Raw genomic sequence first — 27,709 nt, 5'->3', positions numbered from 1 at the left:
CTCTCTCGCTCTTGCGCGCGCGCGCTCCCTCCCTCCCTCCCCCCTTCGCTTTCCAGTGTAGTGCGTTGATTTCATACCAAAGTCATACTTAACATTCCACATATACTGTCAAACCTCCGGAGAAAATATTGGGGCGCAGAAATTGGCCCCAAAAGTCGCATCTTGAGCAAGTTTGTGTTGCGGGAAGGACGAATTGGAGCAAGGTAAGTTTCTGCAGAACGCTTCTTTTTAGCACCGAGGTTTCTTTTTTTCTTTTTTTTCCCCCTGCACGCTCACTCGCTCGCTGCTCTCCCTTCGTGAAGTTTTCGGATCATTGTCATTTTTGACATTTTTCCGCGGAGCGGGAGGGAAGGAAGGAAGGAAGGAAGGAAGGAAGGAAGCACGCTGGTGTTGACTAGATGGTACTGTTGGATTCCTTTTACCGGAGAGTGGGAATAACTGCCGAGGAGTTGGGGGCTGCGACGCACACATGCACACAAAAAAAAAAGAAAAAAAGAAAAAAAAAAGATGTTTTGACAGCGAACAATCGCACCGACATGTGTGCTTTGTGTGTTTGTCGTTCCACGCAGCGGTTCTACCCGACAAGCACAGCAGAACCGTTTTGGAGCGATTTTGGAGTCGACTGCTTGAGTCTGGTTCGGAACTCTGCATTTGCTGAGGTAAGTGAAACTACACTTGTTTGGAGCTTGTCATGTTTTAAAACATTATTCATTAAATACTCAAAAGACACTGAAAATAAAGTTGATCTGTCTACCAGGTGCGATCAAGAGATTTTCAAGTGACAGGTCGTGTTTAATTGAATTGGCGGTGTAGGTTACAATGGGATCAGATCACGGGTTGAATTCAATTTGATATTATTTAACAATGGTTTTAGGGCCTGGTCCTACTGAGATGTTAGTGTTGAATTCAAATGATTGCTTTCATTACATCAAAATTAAATTCATTTACAGTAGATTAGATCTGGAGGGTATTTGGTATAAGAAAAATATGCAACTGCAACATATTCAGCAGATTTGTGTCCCTGTTAATAATATTGCCTGTGTTAAAGTGTTAAATTCAAATTGAATCAGGTCTGGATTCAATTTGGTGTCAGGGTACAGCTTCATCCAAGCTGATGTTGATCTGTCATGGTGATACAAGAACAAAAGTGTTCAATTCAGATGACTGTGTTCTCCAATAAAAAAAAATTAATTGAATTTGGATCAGATCTGGAGTGAATTTGGTTTTATATGATAGCTTCTGAAACTCACAATTCTGTCCGAATTAGATCTTATGTAACATATTTTTAGTGCCTGTTATTGTATTGTCAGATGAGAATTGAAATGAGATCAGATATGGTTAGCATTTGGTTTCGTTATACTGACCCACGATTTGTCCGAACCTGATACTGATCATTGTGACTGAGACTGTCAGTGTTGAATTCAAATTCGATCAGCGTCTCACCGGCATACAACTATCTATCTATCTATCTATCTATCTATCTATCTATCTATCTATCTATCTATCTATCTATCTATCTATCTATCTATCTATCTATCTATCTATCTATCTATCTATCTATCTATCTATCTATCTATCTATCTATCTATCTATCTATCTATCTATCTATCTATCTATCTATCTATCTATCTATCTATCTATCTATCTATCTATCTATCTATCTATCTATCTATCTATCTATCTATCTATCTATCTATCTATCTATCTATCTATCTATCTATCTATCTATCTATCTATCTATCTATCTATCTATCTATCTATCTATCTATCTATCTATCTATCTATCTATCTATCTATCTATCTATTTTTATAGTGATGGTCTGTCATAGTGCTAATTATTGCACGCCAAAATAACCTTTTTTTTTTTTCCCCCTTTCCCGTGGGAAAATGACTGGTAATGTTCTCAAGTGTCAACAATTAAGGGCCAAGCATGCAAAGGCAGACACGTTTCAGGGTACCACTCGGTGACAAGCCATCATACGTAGTGGGTACTTATATAAGGACAGGAGTGCCGCTTCAACCTGGAGTGACTTGTTGCTTTTTGTCTTGTTGACTCCTCTTTGACACCAGCCAAATCTTGCACCCACATAGTATGTTTTTTTTTTTTTTTTTTTTGCTTGCAGCTGAAATCACAGGGTTGATACAAACGGTAGAATGTAGTTTGTCAGGTTGGCAGCGGGTGAGCAGAAAAACCTGTTAATGTTTCAGTTTGGGTGCCTCTGTCTTTGTTGCAATCTAATTATCTTGTCACCTTGTCATTCTTACTTCTTTAGTTAGTTTGCGGGATTGTTGAAAAAGAATCTAACAGGCATTTTCTTCTACTGTCCCCCTTTATTTTTCTTCCATTTACTTTTTCAGTAAAGAATCCATGCAGCATCACTACAAAACAATTCGAGTCTGTGTTTGTACACAGCAAAACAAGCCATGTGGCTTTTTTGCCTGCTCCAATTACTACTTAGTATGTGTATTCCCCAGTACCCGTACTAGATAATGCTTTTATGTCATGTAACTGGGAAAATGTGTTTTATTTCAAGTAAATATGGTTCAAAAATGTGTTATCAAGACTTGTCTGCTCAACCGGAAGTCCCTAGCTTTTTTGAAATCAGCAGACTTCTCAGGAGGGGCCTTCAAAAAAAAGAAAAAGTTGATTATTGAAATTGGCATCGGCCTAAAAAAATCCTTCCCAGTTGGCCCCATCATCGTTGGCCCGTGTTGGCCTCCAGGAATACAACACACACTAGGAACGGTTTTATCGTTCTTTCCCGTTTTTCGAGTGGGCACATGCATGTACTGTACGTTTGCGGACAGCGTTCGTGGCAAGCTGTCGTTCGAGCCGTCTCGATAGGCGTCTTGTCTCGCAACATGTGGAAGTGATGTTCTTGAATGCAAACAAGCCGAGCCAAACATTGTTTTCCCGGTTTAACGTGACACGCCAAGAAGACGCTTTATAATAGATGCTGTCGGTCGGTCGGTCGGTCGGTCGGGGAGAGAAAATCTGGAAGGGATTAAGCGTTTTGCTGCTCCGACAGATTCCCTCCATTGTTTTTAAGAAGCGTCAATGTATCCCCGTGTTTCTCAGTCGCTGTGGATTTAGCTTGTGTGGAAGGTTTTTCAACTCAAGCCATGTCATTGAGGTCAATTAGATTACTTGGAAGTTGTTATCTACTTGAAGTGTGTGTTTGCCTTTTTTTTTTTTTTCTTTACCCGACATCCACCCGCCCACCCCCGTCCTCATCATACGCAGCTGTGTTCCTTCAGGATGTTTATCAGCTGCTCAGAGACAAGGTTTTCTCTTGAAAAACGCCACAACTAAAAAGAAAGCGTCTTATTTCCATTTCGTGGAATGGAGAGCCTCGAGTGCGTCTTTTGTCGTTTTCGGACGCCGGGCCGTTGACCGTTTGGCGGCGGCGGCGGTGGCGGCTTCACCCATTTGTGTCTAATGGGACCCGTTTGTGCGCAGCTTGCTTTGGCCTTTTTAGCAGCAGGCCCAGACGTGGTCACACGGCCCAAATGGTGGACACTTCCCCTTCTGTTAGGTCAGCCTGAAACAAATACCGTGTGTGTGTGTCTGTGTGTGTGTGATGAGCACACAGAGCGGGCTTCACAGTGAAGCGCGAGGCTCTCAGCAGAAAGACATTAATGACAATGATGCGGTACCATATGCAGTTTGATGGACACGCAGCCAAAAAAGGCAGATCGCTGAGCCTCAATCGGCAAAAGAATCGTCTTTTCAATGGATCTGAAGCTAATACATCTGTTTGTGGCTTAGCAAATCTACCACGGACTCCCAATATGTCCTCATCTATGGTAATTATTGATGGCCTCGGTGCGGCCGAGCATAGCCTTCAAATAGTCACCACGTGAAATGAAATGCTAGATTTCTTGATGTTCTCGTAACGTTTTTTGTCATGACTGAATACGATGTCAGTTGACAGATGTCACTCGGGAATCAGATGTTTGACAAAGGTTAAGGTGATTCCGAAGAGCTCCACTTCAGTCCTTCTTCCAAGTCATTCATATGTTGACTGGTGGCGGGCCTCCCTCCGTCAGCCTTCTTGGGGACCTCGAGAACATTTGAGTCCAGTATGATAGCCAAGTGTTTACTTGGTGACTCAGGTCATTAGCAAGTTCTTGTCATGTACTTTGAGGTTGCTCCCTTGACCTTTTCCCAGGGAAAGTCTCACGTGGAGCTCCAGCAACCTGTTTGTTTTTTGCGAATCACTCCACTAGGACTTGTCACCAACTTCTTTCGTTTTTCTCATGATGGGAGAGATTGGACAGAATATTCTAAATATCAGTGTCCATCCAACCATCCATTTTCGGAAGATTTTTATCTTCACAAAGGTTGCGTGTGTGTATGCCTACTGTGTCTTTGGGCAATAGGCGGGGTACACCCTGAACCTGAACTGAACCCTGAACTGAACCCTAACTTCTTTATAAGTGAGCCAATTCATCAGGGCATCATATACGTGTATTTATTTCTCCGGCTGACAATATAGTGCAATAGTTTGTGTCCAGTCCATCATTAGTGTGTGAACGCTAATAGGCGGCGCTAGAGATTTACGTACATCTCCTCCACACCATGACCTAGATCATTTGCTGAGCGCTTATTTTTTTTCTTCTGACGTTGTTTGCCTTGCCCGACCCTCCGAGTGACGTTCCACATCAAAGCACCATTAAAAAAGAGGTAGAGGGCCAAATAACTAGCTATGAGCTTACATGTGTGTGGGCTATTTTGATAAGCACGCACACACAAACACAAAGTAGCAGTGTGTCACACTCCAGTTGTGGTGACCCAAGGGCGCTCATGTGAAAGCACTTTAATCCCCTGGTTGGGGCTGTTTGGCTTGGGGGAGGATCTCCCTCAGCGGCTCAGAGGTATTAATTTTAGTTGCTCTTATTATAACAGTGCGCAATTGTCCGAATGGAAGGCCCGCTCTGAATAGGCCCGCATTAAGTGCGCAACAAAGTTGGCTCGCAGTTCCATGATGAAAATCCCCTTTCATTGCTCTCCAATTAAATCCATGGGCCTTGGCGGCGTTTAATGGCTTTTTCATGCCGCAACTTCTACGTTGAGATGAATCCGCTCGCTGCAAGGCCGTGCATGTCCTGGAGCCTTTACTGATTATGACTTGTAAACCGCTCCTAGCCACAAAATGACCAATCCAGGCGAGATTGGTTTCCCTCCGCTACATTCTCTGGAATCTTTCCGATTTTTTTTTTTCCCTTCCGAAATATGCTGATTCAGGCTCTCAGCTGCAAAGAAAAAAGAAAGGAGAAAAGAAAGAACGGCAGCAAGCCTGGCTGGCCTCTCTGCTTGTCAGTCTTTCCTTTCCAGATGGATTCACGTTTAATTCTCACGTGGAGGATGACGATTGGAAGGTGATCCAAGCGATTGTTCGTGGTCCCCTTTACTTTGCCTGTAAAAACTAGGGATTTTTTGTCATGACATAAAAGGAATTGTTCTGGCACTCACTTCTGCTGTCCTGTTATTCCTATTTTTTGTCTTCATACTGATTGCGTTAGCATACTAAAAGGTAGCCACGCTTTTGCTCATTCTAGATTAAGTAGTCGCATGACAAAGTTGGAGCAGGCTTGCTGAGGCAATGATCATCAAGCCAGGCTTTATTAACTTGAAATATGAATCATATTCATTTTATCATCTCAAGTTACACAATTTTGCTGGATCTCTGTGTGAAACTTCGGAGGGACTTGAAAACAAGTGAGGCTGAATTTCCAAAACCTTTTTAAATCAATAATTAAGACGTTTTTTAATCAGTAAATTAATTTTAAGTGTGATTTTATTTATTTTTTTCAATTATAAAAGAGCCCCAATTATTTATATATGATTTTGCGATTTGGGGTTTCACTGTATTTTGAAACAATAACAGTGTTTGCACTTTATACTGTCATATGGATGCTTGTAGAGGTTTTTTTTTGGTGTGTATTTGAGGAATCAAAGTTGAGGCGACATCTTTGCTTCGCTGAGTTCTTTGTAAAAGGCATTGGAACATAAGTCAGTCGTCTTTTGTTCTGGATGTGATTTACCAAAATAAATCTTTGAAAGGCAAAATGTTCTTTGTAAAAGGCATTGGCAGATAAGTGCCTTGTCTTTTGTCCTGGATGTGATTAGCAATTTATCAAAACAAATCTTTGAAAGGCAAAATGTTTGGAATGGGAGTTCAAATGTGTGGCGGGCCGTGTTATTTCCACGTGGTAAACGAGTCTTCCTGTAAGTGAGACTTTACTCTCAACTCCATTGTTTTTCTCTCAGCTGGTCTCGCAGTGCAAATGTTTGAGTTGACGAGGGATTGTGCACGCATGTGTGAGTTGCACCCTTATGTACGTGTGTGTGTGTGTGTGTGTGTGTGTGTGTGTGCCGCTCACTCTCAGCTCTGATTGTTTCCTGAGCTCTGAGCCAGATAGGAAGTAGGAGGAAGTTATTGGAGGAGCTACAACAAATTTATTAGGACCAAACACACATTTAAGAGGAGCAGGGGGCGGCTGGACTCAAATTTTTGCATATCAGTATTTGGTGAGGGAAGAAATGGAAAACACTGAGCGAAAAGTTCTTAAAATGGCGTGAGGAAGGAGCCTAAAGCCATGTTCTTGTCACAGAGCAGCAAGCTGAAAGCTTTTCTTTCTCCTGTAACATGACCTTTTTGAACAGCTGCTCCTTTCGGCTGCCAAGTCCTGTTGTTTCTCCTGTCAAGTGTTTGCGTGTGTGCAGAGGGGTGGAGTTGTGCAGGTCTCTCGTACGGACCCAAATCGCTCGTGTGCGGCCTACAACATTAGACCAAAAACGTTCAACACAATATCACATGAAAAGACCCTAAACGACAAAATGTGTTCACATTATGTGTATGTGTCAAGGGAGTCGGGGACACTCGGCAAAGCCACCTAGCATTTTATGATGTAATTATTGTCCTCCATTCACATCGCTAAATAGTACAACAATCACCAGCTCATATCAGAAAAGTTCCAAAAGATATATTTCAAACCCAAACGATAGGTTTTTTTTCTTCAGTAAGTGCAAAATGATCAATCATCACGATGACAACTAGCCCCAGCACGCTGACAATGTGTCTTTTCACAGTGGCCTAAGCGTCTGCCAGACCCTGGAAGAGAAAACAGCACCGTGGGATCTCGTGATTTTTTTAAATCCTTTTGACCAAGCTAGGAAGGGGTCATTAACTCATTCTCTGCTGTTCATGTTCATATATACATAGATATATATCTATGTACGTATATTGAGAGTGATTTTCTGCTGGCTAGGACAATGACGAGGGACAGAAATGAAAACAATTCAATATTCTGCCTTTGCTCTCTTGTCTCCCGTTTAACAAGAATAGGCCTCCTGTTGTCCTTTCTAGGAAAACGTCTCACCCTCCCCTGTCCTGTCGAAAATCCCTGCAAATGCAAACCTCTTTTTCCTGCTTTCGTCCATGTGACCCTGCAAGTGACTCACTAGTCATGACTGATTTCAGTGGCATATTTCCACACTCATTCAACCTTCTCTCCCCCAAAGAAGAAGGCAAACGGTGATCAATTCTGGCCGGTCGCGAGTGGGACTAGCGCTGAGGTCATCGGGATTGCAGAGAACGGGAAGTAGCCAGGTGGTGGTGGTTGGGTGCTGCGAAGACGGCTAGGAAAGAAGGATGAATGGCGGCGGCGTTTGAATGAACGTGCACATGCAGCAGCAGCAGCAGCAGCACTATTTACATTCCTGCTGCACATTGGAATTTTCTTGCATGTTGGTCTGGGCGTCCCGTGGCCTGACTCCCAGAAAGTGGGAGGGCTGTTCTGTGAGTTGCGTGTCAAGTTTGAGTCTTTCGTTGTGTGTCACATCGTCGGCAATTTGCGTACGCTCTTTCACAATATTTTGGTCCTATCCATTGCAGTTTCTCTCTCTCTGTATAGACAATGTCTTGAAATGTGTTTGTCTAACTTTGAAATAGTGCCGTAAATGCTGAAAAAAACAAAAAAAAACAGGCCTTGGGTGTATTTAAATGCAGTATTACTCTATTGTATATATTTCACTTATTAGTATGTGTACTCGGTATTGGCTGGGACTCAGTTACTTAAGACGGCCTAAAAACGTGTTCTCAGTAGAGCCCTAATTTTGTTTCCTTTTAAGTGCTTGGCGGAAAGCACAAGACATACGTACAATGAAAGGATGCACCGAAACAGGCTTCACTTCCAAACCCCAAAGTGGAAGCAAAGTTGGACTCACTCCCCTCCCCGCCGACCCCCTCCGCTCTCTGGACAAACCAACCAACCAACCGACCAAGCAACTATCTGGCTGAGCCACAAGCATCCCACTCCTCCCTTTCACTGGTCTCCTGTCCTTATTTGGCTAGAGACGTTCCCATCGCTGGGTGGGGAAGTCGGACAAGGAAAGGGGGGAGACTGGGCCGGCCGGGCGCGTCGGTTTGACACAAGGGAGGCAGTGAGCGCTCGCAGGCCTTTCTTAATAAGGACATGTCTGGAATTCAGGTCGCACTCACTTGAACAAGCTGGCCGTGCCCTCGCATCTGCCTGTTTTTCTTCCTACTGCGGCTCTCTCGGTGGGAGACGTTTGTCTTCGAGCTACCCCGCACATTGCTCACCGCTTTTATGATTTTTATCAAAGCCTCACACAAACCATATCCGGGGGTAACGCATCGCGCGAGCGACTCCCGGGCAAGCTCATTTTGCAGTGTTGAGTTCTTAACACGGGGTCTGCCTTTGCCGACCGACCGAGGCTCGGCCTGTTAAAATTAGCAACCTGACGAGAAGTTATTTGTCAAACTCCAGTCAGGGGGTTGGGTGATATCATTTTGGCCGTAGCGTGTGAGCGAATGCTGTTGTGTCACTCCAGAGCAAAATAGAAAGGAATAGAAATAGAAATGAAAACTCCTGCGCTTTATAGTCCGGTGCAGCTTACATATGAACAAAACAGGAGTTTCTCCTCATTTTAGACGGTGCGACTTATAGTCCGCAAATTGAGCCAATTACTCAATACACGGTATGCAATATTGTATGAATGCAATATTGTGTGAAAATCACTTTGAAAACAAATTTGAATACAGATATGATATAGTATCTGGTAGTGGATATAAACCGATCAAATGAAAAAATAGCACTAATTGAGCGTGCCTTCTCGTGACATTACATATTCCAATATATTATGTATTGTTCTATTCTTGGTAAATAAACATTTGTATGAAAAACAATTCTAGGCTGGAGGTATTGTACAATAAAAAACAACAACATTGCGTTGACCGGACAAGCATAAAGCAAGTATTCAAGTCTAGCCTAGCTATTTTGCTAACATTCCACCAACATATACGAGGCATTTACGTTTTCCTTGTTTCGTGCTACGCCACCTACTCCGGGAAACGACTTCCTTGGGGCTTCTGATTTGCTACTATGGCCTGCAACTGGGAGTTATAGCGCCGCCACCTGTTCCGTCGTTATGCTTTTTAAAGCCTGCAAATGTAATTTAACACAGACAGGGATTTTTATATCCCACCGGCGGGACGGAACTCAGTGGACGCGACAGATTTATTGTCTGCTGCCAAACACACATTTATTTGGTTCACACTCAACATTTGCGACAGGATTATTTCTTTCCCCAAACACAGTTCAATCCCATTTGAGCTTGTATGTCTGTTAGCTGAATATTTTTTTCACAGTTGGGTATCCATTTCATTTTGTATATTTTCCGTTTGAGGACACGTGCGGATTTATAGCACGTATCATTTATACTTGCATGGGCTTCTCAGGCATCCTCCCATGTACCGTAAAAAAGAATGTTAGGTTCATTGAAGACTAAATTGTCAATATCTGTAAATACGTATTAGTGTGAATTTTTGTTTATGTTTGTATCCACTCAGTGCGTTGCCCAAAGTTAGCTGGGTCAGGCTCCAGCTTAGCCGCAACCCTAATGACAACCAGCCTAAAAGAAAATGGCTGGATGGACGCTTTCCATCTTTTCCCTCATAAATAATTCCATGCAAAGGAGATTTACGCAAGCCAGGGGAAATCGGGTTTATATTGCGACCAAACACCATTGCCATAAACATTGATCATTTCTTATTCATCGGCATCTGCACGAAGGCTAAAGTAGAAAAAGAAACTCCCAGGGGGAGGGAGCCTCGTGGTCGCTCCATGGACCTCCATCCTGGAGACAATGCGAGGCTGCGGAGGCAGCTTGAAAAACACTTTGGATTTCTCCTCCTCGCCGTCAGCCACCATCCGACCGCATTGAGACACAGTTCCTACAGTTCCGAGACCACAGACATTCTCCGAGGCCAGTCCTGATTAGTGAGCTCTTTAAAGTTCATTTCATGGTCTATCTTGAATTTGGTTTCATCTATTCACTGCAAAGACAAACTATCTGAGAAATGATTTATTCATATATTAAGGATGAATTGGAAGAACCACGCATAAGATGGATGGACAGATAGTACACGAATCATTTTTGTTCTACGGGGCTTGTCGGATCACATCTCAACTAAATGTGGTTTAACAATAACCCTGTTACATATTAGAAATTGTGTCCAAATCAGATAAGAGTCAGCAGATTTTAGTACCCCAATTGAGATCAAATCCAGAATGAATCGGGTTTCATGTTGTTGTTTTTTCCTTTGATTTGATTTGGAGTGATTGAGTGAGGTCTGCATTCAATTTGGTTTCATCTTGCTATTGTTGACTCTGAATCACACAGAAACTTGATCCAAATCAGATCATTGGATGCAAGTGCCTGTTCAGACAAAATGGGCTTGGAAGTCAAAGTCCCAGTCAAAGTCTGCTTTATTGTCAATTTGGTTTGCGTTTCCGATCCTCCACTCACATAAGAATGCTTCTTTGTTGTTCAGGTGTTGTGTGTGTGCGCCGCCGTTTCAGGCTGCCATCATCTCCCCCGTTTTTATGTTGCGTGTCTCTACGCCGTAACATCTTGGGACCATGTGTTCTTCCATTAGAGTTTTCATTTGAGCTCTGCCTCTGTAAAAACACAACAACGAGGACTTTCATTAGGCTTTATGGAGAATCACACAAAACATTCCCCGTTTACTTTTTAAGTGCTTCTCTTGTGTTTTTTTGTTTTTTTTCTCCCCCAGCTCTTCTATCGATCCTTTCGTATTGGGGCTCGGGGTCGGGCCCAGGGGGAGCCGCCACCATTGCGTCTCACGATTGGAGTGCCAACGGAAGCCCAGAAGATGGGCTGGACGGCGGGGACAACGAGGACAAAGCCATCGACGGCGACGCCGAGGGCGTTTGGAGCCCGGATATCGAGCAGAGTTTTCAGGAGGCCCTCGCCATCTACCCTCCTTGCGGCCGGAGGAAAATCATCCTGTCGGACGAGGGCAAGATGTACGGTGAGTCGACTGTATGACGCGGCCAGGATCAGATCCACCTTAGATTTAGTTTGACAGTCCAGGGTTGAATCTGCATTCACATAGCAAATCTGCTCATAGTCATCAAGTTCTTCGTGATGTGAGGGTCAAATGATGTGGAATTGGGTCGTCAGTTTATATTCAAACCTATTAAAAGGACTTTTCACGTGAGAGCGTCTGACCCTCCATCTGCAAATTGGATCTGATCTGGATTCACTTTGTCCAAATAAGTCCATTTCACAAATGAACGGGATTGGTTTTTATCAGTGTTGGATTCAAATCAAATCAAATCTGGGTTGAATTTGGCATATTTTGGATTCAAACCGGATCAGATCTGGTCTGAATTTGGCCGAATGTTAACGCTTCTATCCATGCATACACTTAGCAAGTCGCAAGTATATTCAAATTTCATACAACTCTAGAAGCTCATACTTCAATATTAGTCATCCTAAATAGTAAACAATCATTCAAGCCATAACGCCAACAATTGTGCCAATGTTCAGCATTTCTTTCTCTGCCGCTCATGTCACACTTTGAATAGAAGAGTCAGTTTTCCTCTCCAGCCTCAACTCTCGGCAACAAGTCTGTACACGTCGTGCCGTGACCCGGGGGCAGGTTCTTCCAGTCGCACCAGCGCTCCGAGCAGGTTTTTGCTGTTTCGAGAGCATCGCTTGGCGTTTTTGACATCCGCCCCCGCCCGCTCGCCCGCCCCTTTCCTTGCTGCAGTTTGAACTCTCAGTTGGATGTTTATCAGGACGTGGGAATACAAGAGGCGCACACATGCTTGTCTAGAATGGTTTCCTGCAGCGTGTTCAGTCAACTGCAGGTGTTGCAGGCGCCCTTAATGTCCCGCAGAGCTCCAGATGGATTGCTTTTGGCATGGAATAAGCGGCAAACAGGTGTGGGGAATTAAAAACCTTGCCCTCAACTTATGGTGATGCCTCATTCTCATCTCATCTAATGAGATTCCGAGGTTTGCCGAGCAACGGCGAAATCCTGCCGGAAACAAAGCTCTTTGTTTTATTTTCACCAACGAATTGCATCCCTCCAAGTCCTTCCAGTGGTGATTTATAAATCTTTTTCCGGCCCTATAATTATTGTCCATCCAGTGCCGAAAAGTTGAAATCACTTTGGCGAGAACATGTATTTTAGAGGCATTAGTTTGCATTTGAATGCTTTCGGGTGGCTTTTCTAACTGATGAGATCACATTCCTTGTGGGATTTTGGTCGGAAAAGAAATGAATGATTATCATCATATATGTTATTATTCTTATTACCCCTGTGATTGGTTGGAGACGGCTTTCTGTCTGCTTACTGCTGGAATTGGCTTCAGTTGTTCCGTGACCTTGCACAGAATAAGTGCTAAAGAAAATGGACGGATGGCTAGTTATTAAAGTTATTGTTAGTCTTAAACTCTATTACCGTATTTTCCGGCCTATAAGGCGCACCGGACTATAAGGCGCACCTTCAATGAATGGCCCATTTTAAAACTTTATCCTTATATAAGGCGCACCGGACTATAAGGCGCACCATGAATGCATCATGTCAGATTTTTAATCCAAATCAAATCATTCTCCATTTTATCTTTTTTATTTCAACTTCAGACGGAACAAATTACTTTATAATCATAAAATGATGATCCATAGTCTTTTTGAGTCATGATTCAGAGTCTTCAGCGGGCCACTTATGATTGATTTCATGACACAATGCTTTGGGCCAGTTTAAATTTAGGAATTTGGTCCATATATAAGGCGCACCGGACTATAAGGCGCACTGTTGCTTTTTGAGAAAATTTTAGGTTTTTAGGTGCGCCTTATAGGGCGGAAAATACGGTAATATAATTTAAAAAAAAAAAAACATGGTCTGTTTAGTCTGTTGAAATCCAAACATTTTTTCTTGCTTTTTGTTGTAAATTAAATTTAGGAAGATGGCAAGCGACAAAATGTACAAACAGCAAGCAGGAAGCCGAAGCCAAGATTTGAACCTGTAGAAGTGTAAAGTATAAATATGCTCATCACGAGGCCACTGTTGCGCCTGCTAACCGTAAGATTAAATTTGACGTGGCTGTTCATCACATTGGCTTCGACATTTCTGCTGATTCTGCTTTCAATTGCACCGACTCTGACTTTCAGGAATTTTCCTGAAAAAATGCCAGTTAGTTTTGGGAGGCATTCAGCTGACTCTAAGCTTTTAGATTTTACCTTTTGGCCCAAAAGCCAAACCTGGCTAAGTAGGATTTAATAGTTCTCAAGTCATGTTTAGCGGGGCAGTGTTGTGTGTGTGTGTATTGTGCAATGATGCGTTGACAAAGAGGCAGTGTGCTCACAAATCGGACCCCCTTGGCGACAAACTGTCAAGACCCCCTCCCAGAGGCGCCCCCCATTTACACCAAGTCATCCGAGTTGACAGTCCAGTTGAAAGCCGATGACCTCAGACGTCTAAAAGCTGCCGCCACGTGAGCTTATGGGAATGTTAACAACTACATTTTTTTTTTTGCAGTCTCACTCGATCCCGATGGCCTCCAAATGCGTGCGTGTTAGTCATCCGCAACCGTTGGGAATTCCAGACATTTTGCCCAGACGCCTCTAGCTTGGTGGGAAAGCCTTTCAATTTCCATTGCCTTATCAAGAGGGCCCGGCCGGCTACAAGTTTCGTTTTGGTTCCAGGCGGCCGTCTAGACTTCCCAGTAACATCGCCAGTTATTTCCAAAATGTTGGCGGGGTGGTGGCCAGTTCAAGCAGCCGACTCGCTCATGTAATAAGTCACACGTGTTGATAATAACGCCGATCTTTTTTCAACCTCAACGATTCGTTTTTGAGCCTTTCCGATTCTGACAGCACAATAGTCCAAGTACTAAGCTTGATAGTATTCTTTCAACAACTCTGTCTCAATTATTTTCTATTTTGCTGTCAGGATGAAGAAAATAGTTCACACTCCTTGGCCCTTAACTGCCCTCAGTGACCATAAATAGTATCATTTGTCTATAAAATTGTACACAGGCGCATAACATGGCATCCTAATGAAGACGTGACCCTGGGGTCACACACGCCCGCCCCAGCCCGGCCGGCATCGCTTGTCCCACTATTTGAGAAGCACCGAACTAGGCTAAGTTAAGTGCTGAGTGGACATTTCCAACTATCGTTGTTGTCACTTTGCTTTTTCACACATATTGATTTATAATAGTAGCACTTCCCTTGTGGCCGCCTCACATATTTCCAGGATTAGCAAAGCGAAAACACTTGGACTCAGTCATTCCTGTTATCGCCAAACGTTACGTGGCAAGTGCGTTTGTGTGTTGGCGTATTAAAAATGTCACTTGACTTGTTTTCCTTTGGAGTTGTGCTGACATGTCGCTCACTGGTGTTTTTTGGGCCCCGACAGGTGTGTCAAGCACGTACACACGCACACTACCCCACTTTCAAACACTCTCGAGCTAGTCATTGCTGCAATAAAAAAAAAAATGCTTTTTTTTGTTTCTTGGTGTGCAAAAATAGTGCCTACGCAGGTTGATGGTGATGACGGGACATGGGTGCTTCCCTGTCAAGCTCAGATGTTAGGAATTTTTTCTGTCATTGCATAGCAGTATGCTCGCAATTTGGGATTACCTCAATGTTATGAGAAGGGAGGCGGGGCAGGGCTGGGCGGGGGGAGATACGCAGCGATGGGCTGGAGAGAGTGGCTGGCAAGGGAGGGGGCGTTACGGAGGGTGAAAAGAGATGACCTTTTTGCTGACTGTTTTAGCGTGGAAGTGGAAAATTCCAGCGGTAGAGCAGTTGAAAAAAAAGGAGGCTGCCGGGGGCGCGGCCTGTTAGGAAAAGAGGCTGCAGCAATCTGAGGGGGAGTCACAAAAAGACACGGAAGCAGAACCCCTGTGCGTTTATTTCCGCCGTGCCGCCGCCGCCCCCACGCAACAGCGTGTTCTGCTGAAAATGACTCGTACAACCAGTCCGACTGGAACATTGTTCTGACAGCACCAGGTGAATCATTCACCATCACCTCCATGTACTGTTTGAATTCATCAATTAATGAACACAAGATTTCTATAATTACCTCCAGCAAGGACATTGTGTTTTAATTGCCATTTGGTTTACTGCATTGCTTAACTGCTTAAACAAGTTGATTTCCTCAGAACTTTGTTGGTACACGGACCAAGTAGAAACACATCAAAAGTTGATGTGGAGCCAAGTAGAGATGAGTGTCGAGGATTTTTCTTGTTGTTTCTTGGCGGGGTGAATGAAACTACATGCAGACTCCAGGCTGGAGCTAGGATTTGTGAGACCGACAAACTGACCTCTATTCCACTGTCAATTTCAACACTTCTAAATGTGAACATCCTTTTGCGGCTTTCTTTTTACTGCCAAAGACGTGCAATGAGACATTGGTGCAACCCCTAAGTCTAGCAAAACTTTAGCGGTTTTAGCCGACGAGATTGAAGGTGACAGTTGCTGGCCTTGCCATTATTCTCCCTCTGCCATCCTCTACTCGGACAGTCAGCAGCAGGTGTTGCTGCCTGCTCCGTGCCGGGTCACACTGTGGTGTTGTTTTGGCAGGGGGTGGCTTGCCCTCCCCCGCTCCTCCTCCTCTGTGGCCAGGTGGCAGTTGTTGGCAGAGACACTGATGGCTTTGTGTTGCCTCCAAGAGTTACAGCATCAGCTGCCCCTTTTGCCCCCCTCCCAATCATCAACCTTCCACCCCAAGCGTAACCTCTGATGTAACCCCGTGGCCTCCCCGGGCTGCTTAAAGTCAGTGTGTTTGTGTGTGTGCGTGCGTGTGCATGTGTGCGGCCGGCCGGCCGAGCTCCGGCTGTGTTTGCAGGCCCGGGCCAATCAGACTGGCTCGCACAGATGTGTCAGGCTCAGAAGAATGTGAGGAATGCGGAGGCGCCGGAGCGGGCGTGGTCATCCTTTGGCCCCAGGCAAAAAGGGGGCGGCGCTTGCTTGTTGGGTATCGGGCAGGCAGTTCGGCAACGGGCCTGCTGTACTTTTATGGTCACTGCGAAACGCGGAGCCCTCTGGAGGCCGAGTGATTCGAAAAAGTGGGTGAAAAACAGGACATTGTTCTTGTTGTGTGTCGGCATGGAGAGTTCCTGAACAATGGAGTCAATTAAGCACCAGTGATATGCTGAAAGCATTTTTTCCCAGCAAAAATAGCACTTATGAATATTGTGAATTACAAAAACATACAGTAATGAAGTAAGTAAGTAGGCTATCTTTTTTTTTATTGGCCTCGTTTCAATTCAGTAGGTATTGTGCTGCTCCTTGTGTGCGCACCTTGGCAGACTTTTTGTGCATCCAGGGGGTCAAGACGTATCTACGGTTGAACTTGGAGATGTTGGTCACAGCTCAGTCATAGCAATAGTAGCATATAATGATATACCGTAATTTTCGGACTATAGGTCGCACCGGAGTATAAGTCGCACCATCCATAAAATGCCCAAAAAAGTGAAAAAAAAAAAACATATATATGTATATAAGTCGCTCCTGAGTATAAGTCGCCCCCCCCACCCAAACTATGGAAAAAAAACGCGACTTATAGTCCGAAAATTACGGTAGTAGTCTTGCTACATGTGTTGCTCCACCAATTGTGGGCAAATAGGTATCTTTTGCTTACAGGGCTCATAACACTGAAACTAATCTCGCTATGGCATTTATCATGATCTGTTTGCATTTAGTTGACTTGTCTAAGTCGAGCTATCTGGTTGTTTTATATACACACACACTCTATACTTTTCTTTATTCTATGTTTAGTTTTTGAGTAAACTTCAACTTGGAATGGCAATAAACAACTTGAAGCCTCTTTTTGCAAGAATCGTTCAGTCGGCCAAACTGCAGCTTGTTGTCAAGTGAGATGAGATCACGACACTCGTTTTTGAAATGAGTTCTTAAAGCAAAAACAAACGACGGTTCAAATGTCAAAAGACTTCACGAAAATCTTTCATTGTTTTAATTATGCAAGTGAATCACTTCACGATCCGCCCACCTGTGCATCATGGTCGTTGTATTTGACTTTATTTAGTTAGGTCCAGAAGAAATGATTGCGAGAATAATTTGCCCTTGAAATTGCTTTACTCTAGGACAATTTTCCCCCTCCTTCCATCCAAAACGACGGCTTCGTCTCTGGCCACAGAAAATACACAGCAGAAAGATTAGTTGTACTCTTAGGAGCTCTAACCAGAGGAAAAATCGCTCTTAACACCACAGACCACTGGATAATCACTCAGGATAATCTTTCACATCCGACAAGCTGCCTTTTGCTGACTTCAATCTGAAGGAGTGAAACATTCTCCAATTTTTCTGGATTATTGCCAAGCGTGTTCACTGCTTGAGTCCGTCCGTCCGTGTCTTGGCCTCCGTCCTCCTGTGCATTTGGAGAGGCAGAAACCCAGTTTGCGTTTTTCTTCTCCAATCAGACATGATGAGGTTTTTAGCACTTCTCAGGCACCAGAAACATAAAGAGAACCACAAGTGCCCAAAATAGACACGCAAATAGTTTGTGCAGAATGTGGCGAGTGGATGTTATGTCTGTTCTCTTCTCCTTCTGGCTAATGAGGCTCCAGTGGCTGAGATCGGAAAGTGTTGTCTACTTTAAATACCTGTAAAGAGCTCTCAAGTGTCACGGCTTGTGACAAAGTGTGTTGGTGCTGGGCAGTGACGTGAATAATGCGTGTTACTATAATCACGTTTTTTTTGGGTAACAATCAGATCAAAGTTGCTTATGTAACGCACGCACGCAAAGCTCATCTCGTTTTTTCAATTTGCAACTTTCTCAGTCCAGAAAACCCTGGCAAAGGTCAAACTGCTTGTCATGCATTTTTTTTTTTTACTAAGTGACAACAGTGCCACCCTCTGCCCAACATTTCTTTTTGTTGACTAGTTTGCTTTTTTTCTCCACACAGGACGCAATGAATTGATAGCGCGCTACATCAAACTGAGGACGGGGAAGACTCGCACAAGAAAACAGGTAAATCCTTTGAATGCTGTTTCAGTGTTTAACAACTTTGACGGACCATAAATGCATGATTTTTCCAACGTGATCTCTATTGAAGCGATGCAGAGTCATCTTAGAATAACAACATCATGATTCATTTCTTCTTGCATCAGTCTTTCTCAGTTTGGAGATAACAGCCTCTTATTCTTCTGAAATATGTCTACTGCTGCGTCTCAAAAAATATCATTTATTTCAATGTTCCAATTCAAAAAGTGAAACGCACGGTGTGCGATTATTACGAGGAACACATACAACACTTGTGTTGACATAGAGTTCTAATATGCTATTTGCCTGTCTGCAGTTTTGCGTCATAATCATGAAGCAACTGACATTATCGTAGCGAATGGGGTTGTTTTAAACATACTTTTATCGGAGGTATGTTTAGTTTTCCAGTAGACAGGAGTGACAAACAGCCTGAAGCCTCTGTTTGCCAAAGTGCTGTTTGTAGTCAAGTGAGGTGACTGCCACCGCACAGCGTTTGTATAACTCAAATATTTGCTCGCGCTGCAAAGCCAAAAATGAGCCGAATGTTTTCTTGCATCGCAAGACACCACAGTAATGTACGGATTCATTAGATGAAGTGAAAAAGGAAAATACTTTTCAAAAGAAAAACGACCTCATTTCTGTCTTGAAAATAATCTGGAATATGTCCTATTCAATCTGTGAACTGCAATTGTTGATGGTAAAAGATGTCTCATTACGGTTCTTATATCTAATTTAATTTGACTCCTCTTGTTTGCATGAGCTGTTTGTGGATTTTTAATCAATTAACGGAAGTACAATGGAAACTCTAAGATCGGACACGTGAAATCATCAATCGCATTTCAACATTCCGTTGCATAAAACGAATGTACGGCGCCCTCCATGATTACGATACCGGGGTAGTTTGTCTATAAATGCCCTGCAATTGAGGGCAATAATGTATGATTTTATTAGTAGTATGTGTTAGTTTTCATGTACTAGTTTGCAGATGCTGACATGTGTATGGTAAAGCACCAAAAGGATTTTGCTCACGTCAATGGGCGACATGGTAACTTTTCGTTTCCCAATGATCTCGATTATTGTGTATTTTTCCTATTTGCATAGCCCAATTCTTCTAGTTGACAGCAAAAACTGGGAATTGTATCACTTGTGGTAGATCCAGCCCTTGATGTCTCAGGAGATTTAATGAAACTTTGCCCTGCAATACCTTGGAATGGTCCGATTTTAGAAGTTCCACTTTTAGAAAGTGCGCTTCTAATTGTGTGTGAGTGTGCGCGTGTGCATGCATCCTAATGCATGTTGTGTTTTTATGCTCAAACAATTTCTCACACCCCCATAGGTGTCTAGTCACATACAGGTGTTAGCACGGAAGAAAGTTCGTGAATACCAGGCGGGTATCAAGGTAGGTGATGGCGACTTGCCCTGCCCTGCCCCGCCTCTCCGGCGACACTGACTGGGCGTCTCTTTCCTCTTTTGGTTACGGCGTCTCCCTTCTCTTCTTCTTCTTCTTACCTTCTCTCTCTCTCTCTCTCCTTTCCCTCCCTCTTTGGCTATTTTTCTGTGCAGGTTTCTAGCCACTTGCAGGTTCTCGCCCGGAGAAAATCTCGCGAGATCCAGTCAAAGCTAAAGGTATGCGCTTCACGGCGGGCTCAACCGGGCGGGGCTGGACCATACGCCTTGGCTTTGCACTAACCACCTCGTTTGAGTCATTAGACGCTGGCTTGGCCGACAAAGTTAGGATTTGGACTCAACTACTAATTCCAGCTTTGTTGAGGAATACTGGAAAGAAAGTGATCTTGCATGCTCTGCTCAGACAGACAGACAGACAGCGCTCTCTAACATCGACTATTAAAGGGGACATATGGAAAGGTCACTTGTCCTCAGTTTGCCGTGGGGTTTCTATCGTGATGACGTCAAATGAATTCAATTAACAGCCCAGCAGAGAGTTCTTGTACATACACAAGCATGTAGTCGAGGAAGAGAAATCTCTCTTGTACAAATGACATCATTGTCAGTACTTTCCAAAATTGACCACCAAGTTGTACAGTGCATGCCGGGTCGCTATTTTTGATTTTTTTGATTTCTATTATGGGGGATTGCGGTGGTTTTACGATCTAGGCTCAATTAGCTAGCTATTGTCATCAGAAAAGTCCTTCTTGACTTTGACACTCAATTGGCCTGGAAGCAAGTCATGAATTTGAGGCCCCCATGGATTATCATTGTTGACTTGAGGTATTTTCCACATACTTGGAAACGATTTGAAATTGTTGCGGAAAATGCCAAATATGTCTCCTTTAAAGCATAGATGCTGACACACGCTGTTTTGAGAAGCCCGTGACAAGCTTTGGTCTTTCACGCTTCTGCAGCATGCTCTTCAAACTCTGAGACTTGTCTGCCTTCTTTCTTCTCTGACCCTCGAGTTCCTCTCCTCATTTTCCTAATATTTGTAGAGATGAACTTGAAAAATCTTCCCTGTTCTCTCTCCACTTGTTGCCTTTTGTCTGTCCCCCCCCCCCCCCCCCCCCAATAAATGAAAATACACATTTACAATCATATGTACACAAACATTAACCTCTTACTGGTAACTAATACAGCAGCGGAAAATATGCATACAACTCTGATTTATAATAAGTGCAGGTCCAAGCCTTGTTGAGAGTGTTGGGAACGAATCCAATTTGAAAGAAATGTTTTCTTTTTATTTCTGACCAAAGCAAGTCAGCTGTGTTCAACAGCCATTTTTATATTTGTATCAACAATATAAATATCATGGGAATACTAGGTAGATCATATTACCCTTACAACCCTTTTATCCCCTAATGTCACCCTATTATTTTACTTGATCTAAAAGTATTTTACACAACCTCCCAACTTCATCATTTATTTGTATGTGGGCCAAATAAGTGAAGTTGACTAATTTCCCCAAGCACGCTAATATTACAGATGACACAATCCATTTCCTTCTGGCCCAAAACTCCTCGGATGACATAAATGCATCGAACTAATGGTTCTTTTCTCTTTTTGTTGTGCTTTAGGCGATGAATTTGGTAAGTGGATCTCACTCATGCCGTATGCTATGCTTCCCCTACCGGCATCATCGGTGGCATCAGTGCACCTCCTTATGGCCCTCTGCTGGCATGGCAACCCCCCCCCCCCCCCGCCCTTGCCCCCCCATCCTACTTCGCTAGCCCGAAATGAGGCAGAATGCTAAGAAAACAACCTCATTTTTGAACGCTGCTGGGCATCCTCGCTTGCTTTGTTGAGGTGCTGCTTTATTGTTTTGGGGCTTTTGTCTCTTGAGACAAAAGCTTGGTGTTTTTTTGCGGACACGAAAAAGTTAAATAGCGTAACATATGAAATAAACCGTTTTATTTGTCTTTGCAAACTTCAAGTACATGAATCTACTTTTGTATGGTATGCTGCTTTACATCCAATCATCAGTCCAAAGCTGCTCTCCTCATCCTTTTGTTTCCATGGTGACCGAGCCCAATAACGCTCTGCTTTACTTTGCTTTCAAAGCCAAAACGACCAGTGGAAACCCGCTTTAGCTTTTAGCTACATTGAGAAAGTCAAGCTGGATACACACGTACCGATTTTAATGTTAAAAAAGGGAAAATGCTCAAACTTTTTGGCTGTGAATCCATCTCAAATTACAATTACAAAGTGTGTGGCTGGGCCCAACTAATATTTACAATTGAAAAATCACACCATCATGTTGAGACTATTGGTCCTTTGCAGACATTGATTAAAATGGCAACTCCAATCCTGCCCCATTATCGATCGGTATGTGTGCGCCTGGCTTTAGGAGTCCTGTGCACATTGTGCTGCCTGCCCCCTTGTGCTTGACTGGCCTTCTTCCCCTGTACCGTCGTCACGCAGGATCAGGCGTCCAAAGACAAAGCCTTGCAGAACATGGCGGCGCTGTCGTCGGCGCAGATCGTCTCGCCGAGCATGATCAAGAATCATCTTCCACCAATGCCCCCCGCCCCCTACCAGCCAAGCAGAGTGAGACCCTCTTCCAATAGTCCTCATAAGTTGATTTTTTTTTTTCAAGCTGAAAACCTTCTATCGTTCCCTAGTTCTGGCCTTCGGCAATTCCGGGACAGCCTGGACCCTCTCAGGAGTAAGTAGAACCCCTGTGAAATTCGAGGGGGAAGGAAGGGGGTGGTGTGGTGCTGTGATGCCTGGCTGGATAACCGGAGACAACATTTTGGCCAATGCATTCATTAGCGGCATTGCAAAGCATGTTTAACGCCTGACGTTTTTGCACATCAGGCTGGTTCTAGATCTCAACCCGGGAAGGACTCCTGGGCTTGGTCGCACCAGCCATGCGTAAGTTCGCCCTGATAGCTGAGCTCCTGCCGTGAGCACCGAAGCACCGCTACTAACTTCCACACTCTTTTTCTTGTGTGTTTCCTGCACCAAATTGACTTCAAAGTTCCATCAGTCAAAAATCATAAATACAAGCAAACACCGGCCCGATGCACTTGTGTTTGTCGGAAGAAAAGTTGGAAAAGAATGAAGCAGGTGGACTTACGCTTTGCTGGTGCAGCAACACGTGCTTACTTGAACACCAACTGGCAATAAGCTTTTTGTCACGTTTTGTTTTTACAATTAATTTTTTTTTCCCATATTGTTTATGGCTTGCCGTCTTAAAATTGACAGCACCGTTTTAACACTAGTCAACAACCTCTATTGTGATAGGGCGTGCAGCTTTTGTTTCCATGACGACTAGAAGTGGAGCACACCAAACAATGGGAAATGTGAAGAGAGGCAGCACTTTATTAATCTGCTCAATTATACTTATTAAGTACAGTCAAGACTGAAGCCTGCAGTGACCATTAAAAAAAAAAAATCAACACCACACTAAACAGGTTTACAATTGACTACATTCATAGTTTAAATTTTAACTGTACCACACTTTCTTAAGCAAACACATTTTGAACCATTACCAATAATAATAATAATAATGGGAAAAAAAGGATTTACGGTACACAATCCACATTGTATTTTTTTGAATTGCGCAAGACTCTGCAACTACCAACGACAACCCAGGCTAAAATCAACACTCGGACAAAATGCTAAGTTGTTGGCGGAAAAGCTTTACTGAAAAGGCCATGGCACAAAAGATTTACTCGGTTGTTTAAGCTCACACTTGTTATGTGGCCAGGCAATGCAGATATTAGAGTTGTGATCATATTTCCCCTTTAAAACTTTCAAACATTTTTTTTTTGTCACGTTTGTCTGACTGAAGAATTTGTTGTCTTCTAGTATCAAACCTTTTGCACAGTCCCCCTACCCAAGCCTATCGGGTCCTGTACCGCAGTCCATACCAAGTGAGTATGACTTGGTGCATATTGTGTTTATATACAGTTTGATGAACTGCAATACATATTTGCAGGTTACGAGCCCTTGGCGCCGCCTCCCCCGCCCACGGCCACAGCGGTGCCAGTGTGGCAGGACCGGACCATTGCATCGTCAAAGCTGCGCATGTTGGAATATTCCGCCTTCATGGAAGTCCAAAGGGACCCAGACACTGTGAGTTCAACTTTTTAGGTCTTTGTTGTATTGATGAAAGAGATGAAAGAATGGAAATAACAATTTGATCACCTACGGAAGGCTCATGTTCATTTTCCTCTGCGAAGACTTATTATTGTGTATTACGGAGAAGCTGAGAATCTGTGTCAGTATTATACCGCCCTCTACTGGCCAAGGTGCACACATCAGAAGGAACAGCATGTCATCTCAATTGAAGCAAAAAAAAAAAAAGGCAAAAACTCTTACATGCTGTTTAATATTGTAATTCATTACTGTATGCTTCTATAATACAATATTGGCACTAGACTCGAATGGCTAAGCATGAGCAAAAGGTCAAAGGTTGCAGGTATGCTGCTTCAGTGAGTTTCTGCAAAGCAGTTTGACGGAGGACATTAAATGTGCCCTGTTTTGTGTCTCCGTTTTGCAGTACAGCAAACACCTGTTTGTCCATATAGGACAGACCAACCCCTCCTACAGCGACCCACTCCTCGAGGCTGTGGACATCCGGCAGATCTACGATAAGTTCCCTGAGAAGAAGGGCGGTCTCAAGGAGCTTTACGAGAAAGGCCCTCAGAACGCATTTTTCCTAGTTAAATTTTGGGTGAGCAATCAAGCTTCATTGGAGGAAGTCGTTAGCATCTTCCGTTTAAAAGTGTATGATGCACTTTTGTTGATATCATTAAGATTTGGGGCTTCTCGAAAGATTACACTGATTACACTCTCTTCAGGCCGACCTGAACAGCAGCGGCATGCAGGACGGCCCCGGTTCTTTCTACGGGGTCACCAGCCAGTACAGCAGCTCCGAGAACATGACCATCACCGTTTCAACCAAAGTCTGCTCCTTTGGGAAGCAGGTGGTGGAAAAGGTCGAGGTAATTATTATTATCTCCTCCAAATTGGCGTCCGCTATATTAGCCACATGATGTGTTTGTTGTGGTGCAGACGGAGTACGCCCGCCTGGAGGGGGGCAAGTGCGTTTACAGGATCCACCGCTCCCCCATGTGCGAGTACATGATCAACTTCATCCACAAGCTCAAACACTTGCCTGAAAAGTACATGATGAACAGTGTTCTTGAAAACTTCACCATCCTACAGGTACACACGTCCATTAGAGTACACCTGTCTTATAGATAATCATCTCAGAAGGCTTCTAATAGGCCACGGGAGGAGATTTAAACGTGCGCCTCGGAGACAGAAGTCAATTAAAGCGATGGTGACGTTTTTTTTTTTTTCGCTTTCCCAGGTGGTAACAAACCGCGACACCCAGGAGACGTTGCTGTGCATCGCGTTCGTGTTCGAGGTGTCCACGAGCGAACACGGCGCTCAGTACCACGTCTACCGACTTGTGAAGGACTAAGCAAAAAAGAAAAAAAAAAAAGTGAAAACATCCCCCTGCTCCCCCTTTTCAACCAGCAAAACCACAAACAACGCTAGAGAACTAACACACACACACACATAAGGAATAAAAACACAATCACGCACGTGCATTTGTCAGACCAGTAGCTTGTGTTTCAAAAGTTTTAGGTGAAGTGGAGGTACGCCACAGAGCTTGAGGAAATGAGAAGGTGCCAAATGACAAGATCACTCGGAGCAAGAGAAGAAGATAGAACTGGACCGAAGAGGAAGTGTTGCAGTAGATTTTGTTAGGAAAGAAAAGTGCCTTTTTTTCTCCAAAGATTGCCTGCCACTTTGAATTGCCTTTTGTACTACCTCTTTTTTTTTTCTTTTTCAAGTGACAGATCAACATAGGGCAAGTTCAATCGGAAATAAGCCCTACAGCCCTTTCACACCTTATTCTGGTACTCTGTCCGTTTTTTTTTTCATCTTGTCTTAAGCGGGGTACACACGTATTCATTTTTAATATCTGAACCCATTTTTAAATGTGAGAAACTCCATCACGTGAGTTCTTGGTGCTTTTAGTGTGTGGCACAGCTTGAAATCAACAATCGCAAATCTCTTTCCAAGATGTCGGTCATAGTAATATGACTGACCTGTGGGGGCAGCATGTTGCCACAGAAAAAAGAAGAGTTGGAGAAACCTTAGGGATTTTCATAAATATTGAATAAATTGTTTGTGATTCGAACTATTGAACACGTTTAGTATTTATAATCTGAGACGTCTGGGCCTTTGACTTTGATCGGACAGGGGGGGTTCTTGAATTTGGCCTATTGTTGATATGTATGTACCTCGCTTCATTGGTTTCACATCACAGTCACTAAATCGGTGAAGTCAGACACAAGGATTTGCAATCGTAATTATTGAGCATAAGAATGTAAATATTGGACAGGATTAACATTTGTTTGTCAGCCCAAGCCATCTTCCGATAACAAAACACACCCTACAGCACAAGACCGTGACTCAGGTTAATCTTTTTCCAGACACCTGACAATCAGGCCTCTGCTGACTTTGATTGGAAAAGGCGCAATCATGCTAATCATCTGTATGCGTGTATCCAAAGAAACTATTTTGAGACTCTGCAGATACTTTTACTATCGCTTCTTTTACATAAGGCCAATCGTTCCAAGACCTTATCGGAAGATTTGTGCTCACTCGGTCGGCTGCACTGAGTCGACCGGGTCAGTCAGTGGCTGTGGTGTGAGGCCCAAAGAGACAAAAGGACAGCAGTGTTTTATTTTTCTGCCTTGATGTTTGTATATGTAGCCTAAAGTGAAAACTACATTGTTTGTGTACTGTGAGTCAAGTGGATCCTAAAGGAATATGTGTTACATTGGAGTATTTTTATTTTAAGGAGGGGAGGGAACGGACTTTTCTTTGTGATCAAGTGACCCAGCGCAGAGAGGAAGGAGCAGATTGAAATCCCGGTTTCTTTTGTTTAAGAAAGAAATTGCATGCTGTGAAGTCTTCACTTCTATGCAGAGAAGCTTCAATTGTTCGCTATATTGACATCCGAGTCGAAACGGTTGCCTCTGTGCTGCATGGAATGTGATCATTGATTGTTATTTATAGGGTTGGAAAGCAGATATTAATAATAAGGGGAGGGTGGGTACACTACGTATTGATTATTTCTCCATTGATTTGGAGAAGCATCTGTTTGTGTGACTCACTGGAGATTTTTTTTTTCTTTTTCTTGCCGTAAAATTGGACACATTTTGACAAAAGTTCCTGCCTGGCTTTGAACGTCGTATTTTACAACTCAGACAAACAAAATAACGCTTTTCTTTGCTTATCGTACGTTTTGTACCGTTTTCATGCCATTACCAACATTTGTCCTTGTTTTGATTCTGTCGACTTTTTGACTGTGAGGGTTTTGCCTCACTGAAAAATAATGTGTGATTGTGCTGATATTGATAATTAATAAGATATCTAATGTATCATATTCTGAATGGTGTGGGAAGGTGTTTTATTGTTTTTGTTGTTTTTGGTTTAAGGTGGTTTACTATTGTTTTTGCCACAATTGTGAATTGCAATTTTATACTTCCAAATAGAGGTTGGACTATGTAATCAAACCAATGTATCAAACAATAAAAGACACATGGTGCCTTTGGGGGCCATTCTCCCCATGATACGCTGTGTAATTGTCCATGGCTTTTCTTCTTTCAGTATTGATTATTGAGTCGAGTAATAGTAATGCAATACTAAATGCAACATTTTGAAGTTTCAAGTATCTGGGAGATGTTATTGCTGGCAAAAAGGTCAGCGCTAGATGTTCTATGCACAAATTAACATGTTTAGAAAATTCCTCAGGTGTTTGGAATATGATAAGACTAAGTTGTTTAAAATATTTAAGTGGTATTTTCAATATTTTTTTCTTTTAATTACTTCTTAAATATTTTGACTCTTTTACCGTGTATTGTATGCCTTGA

The 27,709-nt window shown here is 43.2% G+C and overlaps 1 protein-coding gene across 10 annotated transcripts; it reads left to right on the top strand.

Moving 5' to 3' along the window:
• Positions 1–24: 24 nt before the first annotated feature.
• Positions 25–27,409, top strand: LOC133161872 (transcriptional enhancer factor TEF-5-like). 10 transcript variants are annotated; one of them, XM_061290571.1, is made up of 16 exons: positions 25–203; positions 570–659; positions 11,106–11,363; positions 18,277–18,341; positions 19,690–19,752; positions 19,917–19,979; positions 21,383–21,394; positions 22,227–22,352; positions 22,427–22,470; positions 22,623–22,679; positions 23,619–23,683; positions 23,749–23,885; positions 24,313–24,486; positions 24,614–24,751; positions 24,828–24,980; positions 25,129–27,409. In XM_061290571.1, the coding sequence occupies exons 3-16, from the start codon at positions 11,357–11,359 to the stop codon at positions 25,240–25,242; spliced, it is 1,218 nt and encodes a 405-aa protein (XP_061146555.1). In that variant the 5' UTR covers positions 25–203; positions 570–659; positions 11,106–11,356; the 3' UTR covers positions 25,243–27,409. The 10 variants fall into 10 exon arrangements, with proteins under 10 accessions (XP_061146555.1, XP_061146557.1, XP_061146553.1 ...); XM_061290569.1 differs by having other exon boundaries at positions 28–203; positions 24,614–24,757; XM_061290570.1 differs by lacking the exon at positions 25–203 and adding an exon at positions 262–401 and having other exon boundaries at positions 24,614–24,757.
• The last annotated feature ends 300 nt before the right edge of the window (positions 27,410–27,709 follow it).

Source organism: Syngnathus typhle, linkage group LG11, assembly GCF_033458585.1.
Source record: "Syngnathus typhle isolate RoL2023-S1 ecotype Sweden linkage group LG11, RoL_Styp_1.0, whole genome shotgun sequence".
In the NCBI taxonomy this organism is placed as follows: domain Eukaryota; kingdom Metazoa; phylum Chordata; class Actinopteri; order Syngnathiformes; family Syngnathidae; genus Syngnathus; species Syngnathus typhle.
The sequence above is the reverse complement of the archived record's forward strand: the minus strand, read 5'-3'. Positions and strand labels throughout refer to the sequence as shown.